This window comes from Manis javanica, chromosome 13 (assembly GCF_040802235.1).
Source record: "Manis javanica isolate MJ-LG chromosome 13, MJ_LKY, whole genome shotgun sequence".
Lineage (NCBI taxonomy): Eukaryota > Metazoa > Chordata > Mammalia > Pholidota > Manidae > Manis > Manis javanica.
The window spans coordinates 33475910-33489187 of record NC_133168.1 but is presented as its reverse complement, the minus strand read 5'-3'; the positions used below and the strand labels follow the sequence as shown (position 1 = coordinate 33489187).

The 13278-nt window shown below is 41.9% G+C and overlaps 1 protein-coding gene across 1 annotated transcript in view; it reads left to right on the top strand.

Moving 5' to 3' along the window:
- LOC118972310 (uncharacterized) overlaps positions 1-13278 on the top strand; it is a 187105-nt gene that overhangs the window by 59573 nt on the left and 114254 nt on the right. Inside the window, exons 2-5 of the mRNA XM_073219461.1 lie at positions 2069-2154; positions 3113-3203; positions 3293-3451; positions 3558-4289. Coding sequence (XP_073075562.1) covers positions 2069-2154; positions 3113-3203; positions 3293-3451; positions 3558-4289 — 1068 coding nt within the window. The remainder of the gene's footprint in view (positions 1-2068; positions 2155-3112; positions 3204-3292; positions 3452-3557; positions 4290-13278) is intronic.

Below are 13278 nucleotides of genomic sequence, written 5' to 3'. Positions count from 1 at the left end.
CTGTCACATCTCTTAATGCTTATAGACTGAGCAAATGCTATTTTTTTAAGAACTCATGCAATTAGATTGGACCTATCCAGACAATCCAGAATAGTCTCCCTATTTTAAAGTCTATAACCTTAATTACATTTGCAAAGTCTCTTTTGCCATGTAAAGCAACATGTTCATAGGTTCCAGAGTTTAGGGCAGGGAAGCCATTCTGCCCAATATGATAGAAAAAAAAAAGGAAAATATTTCATTAATGGTTTTTATATTTCTCATGTTTTAAATTATAATGCTTGGGGTATCTTAGGTTAAATAAAATGCACTATTAAAATTACTTTCACCTGTTTCTTTTTGCTTTTTAATTAACTATGGCATATTTCAAATTATATGTGTGCCTTGCATTACCTCATATTAGCCAGTGCTGGTGTAGACCTGGAAAGAGGTTAAATCCTCTTTACCATTCTTATAGTTTGTGACATCCTACTTTAGACCCTTTTTTCTACAAGAAATGCTTCCATTACAAGCAGATGTGGCCACTTTTAGGCCTGTATTTATTATAGTATAGAATGATATAAAAAAAAAAACCTTTCATACAAGAGATACTCAATTACAGTGAGTGATGGATCATGGGGATGTGGGTACAAGGGCTCATGTCAATATAAGGCAAAGCCCCAGGTCAACCAGATCCATACCTGATAATCCTCATGATTACTGAGCTCACCTCCTGAGAGCACAGACTTCTTTCCTTCATCTTTTCGTTTCCAGCGTTGGGCACATAGAGGAGTCCTTTCAATGTATATCAGCTAACCCAACTGAATCTAGATAGTAGTGATTGGTTAAAAGAAAAAAAAATTTTTAGAAAGTAAATCAGCAACCCTCTATTTCCTAATAATGACAAACACTTCCATACCTTATTGAGAGGACAGCCTCGATTTGACATTGTAAGCTGAACAATATCTAATGGTGGCATCTTTATAATACAAGAGTATGATGATGCTTAGAAAAAAACTCTTTACCAAATCAAAACTCTAATTAGCAAATGTTTTTAGCACTGTGAACTTTATTTGGCTTTGGTGACTAAAACAAACCAATGAATTTGTGACTATTTTCAAAATTGCATTTTAAAAAGATTTCTTGTATGTGCCACTTTGGTGTTTAGTTTTATTTAATTTAGCATGATATCAAAATGTTTCTATTAAAGATGTTAGATCCCCACTCACATACCTCTGCAAGTCACCTGGCAGGAAGGTCAGCTCATTATGGAAGAGCAGTGCAAAAAAAAGTGCCTGTGCCCTGATCTAATCTTCCAACATAGGGGAGGTAGAAACTCTTTCCAGAGCTTGGCTTCACAGTTTCTGGGTCTGTACTTGCTGCCAGTCCCAGGTGTGATCTTGCACAAACTAGGCAAAATCGTTGATAGACAGTCTCCATTAGCTACAGAGCTAAGGGTCCTCTGAGGAGAAATTAGGATTACTGAGAAGCACAGGCAGCTGAATGTTCCTCTCCTGCCAGACATAAACCTGAAGCAAGACAGAATTATGAGAAACCAAATTCATCTCATCCTCACTGTCCTTAGTAGTATTCCTGGCACAAAAGAAAGAATGAATACTAATAAAAAGATATATAAATAAACATTTTAAGTAACATTACTAACTGAAAGGACTGAGAGATAGAATGAAGCATTCTTCAAAAGCTATTGTCATGCCTTTGTGGACTTTATTGCTTATCAGCATTTTTCCCCTCAAGAAAAACAGAACAGCAACATTTGTTCAGAAAAAAGCAAATTGTGTTTCTTCCTTTCTTATTACTTTTATTGTCTGAGTTTTCTTTTAGACTATAATGTGGCATTGTGATTTTGAGAAGGGAAAAAACAATCCCTTGTCTTCCAAACACAAGAATGTGATCGGGGCTATTGTTGCCAACAATGAGTAAAGAGGTTAAGGGATCACACAACTGGCAATGAGCCTCATTCCTCCTGCTCAATTTATTAAAGAATACACATTTTGTTGTTGCTGCTGAGCTTATGATTTTGTCTGAGTAGTTGGTAAACAAGTTTACTTACATTTAAGCTATCTTTTTCTAGAACTCAACAGCTTTGTCCTCCAGGCTGTATCCTGAAATTTGAAAAGTGCGGTTTCAGATCTGAGCTCCTGATCTTTGAAGGTGATGGTGAGTGGGCCTGGGAAGCCAGTGGGCTGGATGCTGAATGAGAATCTAGAAATATTGTGCCTTATGAATTGCATCCATCCTTTCATTTTCAGATTGCCTAAATTAACAGAATGAAATTACCATAATAAAAGGAATGGATACTAGAAAGAGCACCTGCATTCTTTCTGGTGGTGTTGCCAGTGATCATTCTAACAGACCTCTAATTAAATGGACCAGTTCTCCCCACTGGCCCCGGGTTGACTCAACTGTGCGTTCTATGACTGTCATTTGAAAAGAGACAACCTGGCATAAGCAATAAAGCTGATTCCCTGCCTAAGAGACTGTTCTGTGTAATGTGCTTGTGCTGTGGAATTAGCAAGAAACCTATTATTTCAACAGAAAAAAAAGTTTATTTATTTATTTGTTTGTTAGGAAACTACAGTAAGAAACACTTCATCAATGAGAAAGGTACTAGTTTTCTGGGAAATTTGGTTGGGTGGGGAGAGATACTAAGGGAGAGGCTGGAGCTGGGAGAGATGAGCAACGCGTCAGTCTCACGTCAGGTGGGATCAGTTCAGTCCCGCAGATCCCTCAGCAAACAGCTCTTAGGGTCCCCTGGCCCGCTGTCTTGCTGGGATTCAGGGGCAGGGGGTACAAAAACTGAATTGGAAAGACGACTGACTGTCAGGTCTAGGATTTGTACTCTAGAAAAAGGCTCAGCCCTGATCTCCGCTTCCCAGCTAGATGGTGATCGCCCCCTGTGACTCCGGATGCACACAGCAGTCTGAGAACCGCCGCTGCCACTCCCCGACCCCTCACAGCCTCCAGCTATCCGCCTGGCCTGCTGGAGCCACACTTGTGTGCCCCAAACTCTAATCTAGGCCCCTCTCACCTCAGAAAGACAGGTCTCAGTTCCTCGGAGACTGAGTCCCTCAGACTTCTAAGTTTCCGAGTTCTGGAACTCCGGTCACTTCCGCAGGGTCCCCAAGCTGCGACCTCAGTTGGTCGGGAGCCCTGCGAGCCCGCCTCCCTACCACGCTGCTGACCCGCGGCTCCAGACCCTGCGTGGGGTGAGCGCTGGCTCAGCAACAAGACCTCGGCCTCTAGGCAAATCCTCTCCTCCCTCCTTCTCTGCCTAAGGCCTGCCCTTCCCTTGCAGCCAGCAGCTCGGGCGTGTGCACCCATCTCGGCTGAAGACACCTGCGCTTCCTTTCCCACCCTTCTCCGCCCCTTTCGCTGCGGTTTCTCCACTGCCTTGGGGAGCTCGGGAGCGGCTGCTGGAGGAGGAGCAGGGGGAGGAGGGGAAGGGCCAGGAGGAGTAGGGGCGGGGTGGATGGGGAGAGAGCGGGGAGGGTGTGGACTGGCAGCCACTCTGCAGCTGGTCGCCGGGGACCCAGTGCCTCCTGCGCGCTCGAGTGATGGAGGGGAAGAGATTTGCTTAGACACACACACGCGCACACAGCTGGGCACGTCTCCGGGAGGCAGCTGCCGGCTCGGGCGCGCCGGGGGCCGGGCGGCGGCCTTGACAGCGCCAGCCGCGGGGAGCGGGGCGCCGGCACAGCTTGGCACCAGCGGCTCCAAGACCCTGCAAGGGAAGATCCAGCCGTACTGACTGCTGCTCTTTTGGGCGGATCGGAAGAGCGCAGACTGCCCAACAAGCTGTCACCGAGGACGCCGGAGGCTCTCCCCCGGGCGCTCAGAGTCTGGGACCGCGCCGGTGCCTGCAGGGGCCGAGGAGGATGCGCACCTCCTCCTGCAGAACGACTGGGGGCCCGGGCGCTGCTCGGACTCCGGCTCCGGCGGCCGCCCGTGCCGTGCCCACGCCGCGAGAGCGCGCCTTGCCGCACCTGGCTCCAGCCTCCAGGGGAAGTGCAGAAAACGCGCCCTAACTCCACTACTTCTCCCGCTTCCTCCTCCGCTCGGCTCCCCGCCCGGGACCCCGCCGCCGCTGCCGCCTGCGTGCGGGGCCCGCCCGCCGCTTACTCTCACGCGCGCACGCACAGCCCCGCTCGCTCGCGCCCATTCACGCCGACTCGCTTTCCGCCCCGCCGAAGCCCAGGCATCCGAAACTACCCGACCAACTGCCGCCGGGAGTGCAGGAGCCGCCGCACCCAGAGCTCGGATCCGCCGCCCGCGTCGCCACCGCCGGGCCCACGGTGAGCAGAGCGCGCCGCCCGCCTCGCGCCGGGGAGGGGCTCGAGCACCAAGGGGTGGAACCTTGTCGATTTGGGGGGAATGACAAACGGGGAAATCGCGGAAGGAAGACAACCGTGTGATGCCAGTCAAAGCACTTTGTGGGGCGCAGTTCCCCTAGGCACGGCCGGGGCAAGACTTTTGAGTCGTTCGCTGGGGATCGGGGTAAAACTAGCTAGAGATGGGAAACGGAGGGGCTGTTCCCAGCGTAAATACAGCCTTCGGGGTCAGTCTGTCAGTCTGTTTTTGGCCCAGAGCTGGGCGCAGCGCTCTGGGCTTTCTTTGAGGTAGAGAAGAAACACGTTTTGACTCCGCTCGGCAGAGTTGGGGGGGCTTGCTCTTGGCCACTTCGCGGGACGGCTTTGGGAGCCTGGGAGGCTGCGAGGCCCCAGCAGAGGGTAGACCCAAAACGGGCAAAGGCTCCGTTAACTTGCGGGGGGTTGGGGTGTGCGTTCCTGCCTCACAGCGCAGTCCTCGCCTCCTCGCAGCCCCCGTTCCCGCAGCCCTTCCCTCCCACCTCTTAACACACATACACACACACCCCCGAGATGGATGCAGTCGAGTGGGTGGTCATGTCGTTATTCAGAAGAGTTGCGCGAGGTCTTTGTGGTTCCTGACTGAAGCCCAGAGACTCCTGCTTCTGGGACTTGGGCAGTCACCTTGATTTAGGGAAGCTGGGAAGGAGCGCTCAGCCTCTCTGTGGCAACATCTACCGGGAGGTTCCAGGTGCACTAGAAGCAAACCCGAACCACGACTCCTGAGTCACCCCACCTTGGTGGGCTCCACTCCCCCGCTGCCCTGCTGGAGTGCTTCAGGGCTCCCAATCCCAGGGAGCTGCTGCTCAGATTCGGGGTCTCCCCATCCTGCACCCGGTGAATGTCTCTCTTCTGTCTTTCTCGGTGTCTCTCCCCTGTCTCTCTATTCTTCCCTCCCTACCCCCATACCAGCTTCCTCGTGGAAAACACTGATTCCTTTAGGGGATGTTTAATATTTGCAAAGTGCTTTATATCATATTACTTCATGGATACTTTTAATTGCACTGTAGCTCTTTTCTGATTTATGTGAACTTAGTCTGATAAATAGTATGGCAGGGTCGAGCGGGCGTGGGAGCCAGAGTGGGTGGGCAACCTTTCTATGAAGGTACTTCTTCTTAAACCGATTTGCTAGAAGTAATATAAAGCTAGTGCTTCTGAAAGCTTTTGCTCAGTACTTTTGGCATAGTTAAGGGCTTTAGACGAATGTTTCTACATTACCATTTTATTTCAAATATATTCAGCTTCTATTACGAGACAAAAGTTAAAGAAAAGATAAAAGGAATTACAAATTTGGCTATCAAAACAATTTTAAATGTTTTTGTTGTAGCAGGTTTTTGTTGTTGTTATCTTAGTGTTTCCTCAGAGTGAAGCTTGTAAAGAAGTGAAAACAATACTACTTACCTTCCTCCCTGTGTTTGTTTACAAGTAGTCCTTGTTTAAAGTGACTGAGTGAGCAGCAGAGTAGGTTCAATACTTTAGAAATATGAAGTCATTCACCAGTGTGACTGATGGAAGTAACTGAAGATACGACAGAAAACATAATAATGGAAGTAAACTTGCTTAAATTTAACTGCCGTCAGTGCAGGGAGTCTTAACAGTCAAAATGAAAACTGCTCTGGCCCCTTTCAGATTACCCTGGACTATTTAAAATTAGTCTTATCTCAGTTAGTAAATATATAGAGAAACATTATTAATAATATAAAATGACATTTTCAAATACATGCCTAAAGCAGATTATATGGGAAATTATGAGCCTAGTATGCAATGGGGTTTCACAAAGTACTAAGGTCATGGTTTGTAGGTTAAGCCAAATCTCATGCTTAAATTTTAAACTGGAAGTTGTTCCCTTGGACATGTTTGTGAGAAGGTGCAATCCACAGTGTTCTGATTAATGTGCATCATCGTGGTTACCATTTTCCAGGCACATACAGATGTTTTTCAGTGAATGACCTTCTTACTCACTGAATTTACACTCTTTCAAAAAGCATTTATTGAGCATATGAATGCATACAATATGCAAAGCTGAGCTGGATTTTATTTTAAATAATAAGGAAGGCTTTTCAGTAGAAGCAGGATGTTCACTCCTATACTATAAACAAACAAATGCAGAGTAGTGGCCTACTTAGGGAAGCAAAATGTTGCCCAAAGTAGATGGTCAGCAAAGAGTTGACTCAAAAGTCATGTAAGATGTTAACTAGCCAACTTTGCTTTCACCATAAATTCTACCATTATTCTTAACACACCAAATCATTTACACATATGACAACTTCAGAGAATTGATGTTGACTTTAATCTTGTTGCTCTTTGTCTGAATATTTCAAGAAAATACAACTATCTGTGCACTGCTCTGGCTTTCTCTGTATTAGTTCTATGGAGCAGTGCCAGATCTGCATATGCCATTAGTATTCATTTGTGAGTAAATGCAAATATCCCTGTTGCACTGAAAAAGCTAACTACACTACTAGGACACAGCAAATATTTTGCTCCTTTACTTATCTCTTTATTTCCATAATTTTGGAAAGTGATAGCTCTTTAAAATGCAATTATATGTAAAATAGCAGGTTAACAAAAAAAGATTATTTAGGATTTTTTTTGAAAAAGGTAACTGTCTTAATGGAAATTTTAGTTGATAAGTTTTCTTTGACTCTCTTGACATGTCTGGCAGGATGGTCTTTATTTTAAGGGCATTGATTCATGAGCGAAATGACTTTCAAGCTAACTTCCTATTTAATGAAGCTGGTAAAGGAGGAAATATTTGCTAAAAATGATGCTAAAAACTATAGGAATAGAGCGTGAGCAGTAACACTAAATTTGTGCCACTGAAATTATGGGAATACTTGTGTATTTTGCTCTTTAAATGCATGACTTTTTTGGATTTCTTTTTAATACTTTGAATATTTTTGTATTCTGAGAGTATTGCAATTAATGAAGAGTTATTGTTTGGTAATGGAATTATAGTTTATTTTGTTTAAAGAAAAGGTAAATAGGTTGAAAGGAGAGAACAAGTTAAAGGAATGACTATTCAAACCACAGATTTATCTTCATTCAAGTTCTGTCCTTTTTTGGTGGGACCAGCAAATGTGTAACTTTTTTTTCCTGGATTCCAATTTAATTGTTGACAAATTTTGCCCACTCTAGAATCATTTTTTTTTCTGAGAGTCAGTGGTGTTATCCTATCCTTTACAGCAGAACACAATTAAAGCAAGATATTGATAACTACGTTTACAAATCACTGGTCTGAATCAAAAACAGTTCAAAATAGCTAACACTTAAAAGTAGGAGCAAAAAATATTATCTGGAGATTCAGAGAATGTATAGGCAGGATAAATGAACCTCTCTAAATCTCATATGCAAGTTCCATTATCATGTTTTTAAAAATATTTGGTACAATGGATTATTTTCCATCTTCTTGAAAAGTTTTATGAAAGAAGGCTATGTCAGTAGTAAGATATACTGGAAGATTGCTTTACCTAGTTTGTGCATGGGAGGTGAATAAGCTTTGTATATATACACATAAATGTTTATACACATGTAGATATGTAGTATATCTCTTTATTATTCATATATGTATATCTATGGTTTGTCTGATAACTTTGAACAATAGGAAGAGAATCCCATTTGTGGCATATGTGCTTTGTGAAGTCAGAGTTATCTTGAGAATGGCACTTGATAAATTCTCAATTCATTTGATGTTAAAAATTGGGACTGTACTAAAATTTTTTGAACAATTTATTTAAGAAACACTAAATCATAACCTTTAGTATGTGATTGACACTGGCCAAAGACTCAATATGAAACTATTAATTCTGCTCGCTGCCCCACTATCCCCTACGTCACAGAGGAGAATAAATAGGTAAAGCAGGTAGTATTGTTATTATCCCCATTTAGGAGATAAGAAAGGTGAGTCTTAGCGGGCCTATATATATGGCTCAAACTCTGCATCTACTAAACATCAGAGCTGGCATTTGAGCCCAGGTATCTGCTGTGCCATGCCACTGATCCTGAACAGATGTTTTAAAGTTTACTTAAATAGGGGGCCAAATGGGGAGGACGCTAAGTTGTAAAGCAAATACATTCTAGCAACTGAGATTCTGGCAGTTTTCAACTTAGAAGGAATTCTTAAGGAATTTGTAAGGAAGGCAATTGTTATGAAGCACTGACATAACCTGAGCTAGAGCAACAATAGAGCAGTCTATAACTCAATGTAATTTTTAATGGACTCGGTAATTTTCTTAGGTTCAGCTACTATTTTAAATTAGGTAACTTAAGAACTGACGCCATATTTAAGTAGTTTTAATAGCTCAGAGGATCTGATACTGAATGTTTTATGTTTCCTGTAACATCCTTATAATGTGAACTTCTTGTGCAGAGGTCAGTGTTCTGTGTCCCTATGTGGTGCTAGTCAAAGCAGTCAGTTTTAGATGAAGATATGAAATGAGACTTAGTCTGCTCTGACTCATGTGGCATCCAATAGGCATCCAATTAGTGTTTGCTTAATAACTGATACACAATATTCTAGAAGTTGCTAATCCAGAGATAATTAAACTTTAAATGTCTTTATGATTGCATAGTTTTAAGATTGTGATTTAATATTGAATAGATTTTTTTTCCTTTGTCATGGAGATCTCAGGACATTACCGTCTGTGAAACAGAGAATGATTTATAGATGGTGACATAATAAAGTGATTAAAATATTTCAATTTAGAAGTTGACAAAAGAAAACATGCCTGTAATTGTACCTTTTATTTTAAAAAGGCATATAAGGCATAATTAATATTAAGTGACAGAATTTTTACACCGCTAACTGTCCTATCGTAAATATTAACAACCTTACTCTTTGGGAATAGTTTGGGGAACTATTTAGGAACGTACTAAAATGTCACTGTAATGCTCTTTACCATAGCTAACAAACTAAAGTCAGTGAAAAAAATCACAATAGTTCTGGATGTGCCTCAACATAAATTAGGTATTTATTATAGTATAAGTACTGGAGCCAGACATTGCTGGCTGAATTGGAATCCCTGCTTCATGGCTTATTAGCTGTGGGATCTTGGGCAAATTATTTAACCTTCCTAATTCTTAGTAAACTTATCTGTAATATGGTTATGGAAATACCAGTTCTAGATTTCCATGTGATAAAATCTATAAAATGTCTAGCATAGATTGTCTTACGTAGTAAAGGTTCAGTAAGTAGCAACTGATTTTGTTGTTACCGCCATCATCTTTAACATCACCATAACATCATCACAAATGGTTAAACATAGTGGCTACATTATTCTCTTGCTATCTCTTCATTTATCTGTGTATGTGTGTGTGAGTGTATTTGAATTGGTTGTTCTCTATTATAAAGCACAGGTCCTGTGGATCCTTTTACTATAGAGGGAAGAGTATGAAGGAGAAGAAATACATGTTTCAGACTTAAGCTTGATTAAAGTGTTACTGGATTTAAAGGCCTGTGTCAAACACAGATATTAAGAGGAGGATTTGGGGAAAGCTATTTCACAATTTTTTCATGCAAGGTCCAGCTAAGTTGTACACATTCACACAATTCTTTGGAAGATGTATTCTCTTATACAGATATAATTAATGGGGAAGACAAAAAGTTTGCTGAAAGCACTGAAAGCACTGAAATATTTATAATTATCTTTACATCCAATATGATTTGAAGTATTAGGATACACAGAAATTTATTTCTCTTTTATATTCATATACCATGTAAAGTTCATGGTTTAAAGTAAAGAGCTATTTCCTAACTCTGGTTATTAAACTTAAGTAACTCTATTTAAAGGTTAAGTTTAATTTTATTCTTAGATTTTTTTGTGTGTGTAACTTATTTAATTCTGGTGGACACCTGTCTATCCTCACTTTACAGACTTATAAAACTGTAGGAAGTGTGTAGGAACATATAGGAACTAATGTTTCTTCATGTTGTTTTGTTCTAATGAATATACTTATTTACCTCTTTATCTCTGTAAAAATAATAAATGATAATAGCTAACATTTAATTAATAGTTACTAAGTACCAAGCATTATACAGGTGTTAACACATTTCATTCTCACAAAGCATTCAATGGTAGTTACATCATTAGTATTTCCATATCACAGATGTGGAAACTGAGACCCAGAGAAGTCCTGTAGCTAGAGGGGTAGAGGCATGACCCAAACCCATGTCACCTGGCCTGGAGCCCACATTTACCCACACCAACAGACTTCTCAGGGGCAGTTAACTTCTGAGCACCATCCCTGGTTTCTGGGCCTTGAAACTGATGTCTCCCAATTTTCCTGTGTCTTCCCTGCAGTACAAGAGGGGTTTAATTTCAGTAAAGGTTAACTTCTTGGCTTTGTTATATTTGTCACACTATTTTATTATGGGTATGGAATAGCCACTAAAGCAAATAATGAAACCATATTAATTTTTAGTAAACTATTGGATCAATTTTTAGATAGATTTGAGTAGGTCTGCCAAGATCCTGCTGAAGAGTTATGTCTCTGCTGGTGTGCAGAGGCAGGGAACTGACACTCTGTGCTGTGGAATTTCTTTATTTGGTGAGCTAGCTGTCTGTGGCCTGAACTTCCTAATTACCTTTCTTTTTTCTGAGATGAATGAAAGAGAATAGGACCAAAGAGTACTTGAAAGGGGCTCTTTCTTCCAGGAACACAGCATAGAGAAGTGCCAAGGCTGATGCCCTGGGAGCTCCAGGGTTCCTGTGGATCTGAAGGGGTCCTCCCTTCTGAGAATAGCCAGAAAGGGCCCGAGGAGTGCTCCACTGTCCACTAGACTGAGTGCCTCTGAAGGGCAGGGGGTGTGCTGAATTGTGTTCCTGTCACTTTTATTTCTGTCTTACTTAGCACATAGTATAAAGGGGAAGATACAGAGCTTCTTCCTATGGGCATCTCAGAGTTTGGAAAGCAGAGCTGAGGGCTCCAGGCAAGGGGACACGAGGAGGTGGGCAGAGGCAGAAAACAGGAGAGAGGGATGATGGGCCAGCAGAAGGATAGGCAGCTAATGGGAGTCCTTATTTCCATTTTATTTTTATTCAGGTATAAATTCCTCTGTCCCCAAACCTAGACTAGACAGGCATGCCCACGTATCCTCACTGTCTGTGTTCCTTAAAGTGGACATCGCTGTTCACTGTCCTCACATGAGGACCTAGGGACCATAAGATCTTAATGAATATTAGCTATAATAATTATTGCCTTATTTTCTACAGATGGGGTTCTTTTTTCTTGATCGGGCATTTATCTTATTCTTATACCCTGTTCACTTGGAAATGGATGGCTGGGCTGTCAAGGGTTCCTATAGCAGCTTTTTGTTTCAGAGTTTGGGAATTCTACAGATACTGGCACCTTTCAGTAAGGAACTCTCAACTCTGTATTTACCAACAATAAGATCAAGGGTTTGAGAAAATTTATACCATTATTTTCTTGATGTTAACTCTTCTCAAATACTTTATTTTTATCTTCTGCATTGGCAACACCGTCTGTCCAGACACCCCAGAAAAGTGAGAAACCAAGAATAGTCATAAGGATGATATTAGGAACACAGGCACCTGAGGACATCCTGTTTTTCTCCCTCTCCTCTAGCCTGTCTCCAGGCCATGACAGTTCTGCCTCCTGAAACCTACCTCTCCCCAGCCCTGGTGCTGCTGCTTTAGTTCAGGCTGTCAGAACTGCTCATCTGAACCACATTCATCTCCTTATTAGCTTCAGGTCTCCAGTCCTCTTCAATGCTTCTGAATTCTTTTCCCAACACAAACCTGATCACGAAATGTCCCTGTTTAAAAACCTGCGGCATCCTTTGCTTTAGTGTAAGGTTCAAATTAGCTCAACCTTCCAAGCCCTTACTGTTCAATAAACCAGCCAAGGACTTATCTCCTGTCACTCCAACTTGAGGTTCCTGCATTTGGGTGATTCCCAGAGAGGAATAGAGCATGCTCGTTCACACTTCCATGCCCTTGCACATGCTGGCCCTCTGCTTGTCTAATTTCTTATCTTTCATATCGCTTTTCTTTGTTTCCTTACCCTCCTCCTTCTTTACAGCCTACCCACTTCCACCCAAGTAGGATGGGCCAGCTTTCTGTTCCTCTGTTATACATACTCTTTATGTAGATAGTACTCTATTGAGTTATTGCCCTATTTGTTAGTAGCCCCCCAACATACACACATACTCCCTCTACCCACCATCAGTAATTTATCTCCAGTGCTTGGGGTAGTATCTGAAATATAAGAAGCACTAAACCCATTTTTATTAGGGAAATAATCTTCTTATCTTCCTTCTTCCTTACTGATTTTTGTCTGCTTTTCTCTAATTTGACTTACTCGATTTATTTCAGCAACTACAGTGTACCAGGAAGTGTGTTAGGTTCTGAAGTTATAAATTACTTAGCCCTTGCTGTCAAGGAACTTGAAAACCCAGGAGCAACCCAGCTAGTAAACAAACTAGTAATATTCAGTGTGCCAGACACTGGAGGGAAGATACAGGGAGGACACAGCAGGAGGACGAATCCCTGAGATGAAGGGAAACTTGCTTTCCACCCTCACATCCCTTTCCCTTCGTCTCTAGTTTTCTAAGTGGCCATAGGTAGGTATCCATCTAGCAAGATTATTAGCTTTTAAGAATAGATTTAGGTCTCCATTTCTCTAACAGTGGCCTATAGAGAACTAGGTAATTTTAATTTTAATTTTCTACCTGCAAGACTAAGAAAGCTTCAGAAAGTTCCATAATAGTTCATGAGCTCATTTTTTAGTTTTTCTTCTATTCAAATTCTTTTAAATATATCTAACAACCATATTATTTATGATTCCTCTCTATAAAACTGGTGACATATTTAACCAATTACAAGTATCTATGTAATATGATATAAAAATCTGATTTCTCTTTTAAGATTTGAGATAAACATGAAATTAAATTCTTTCA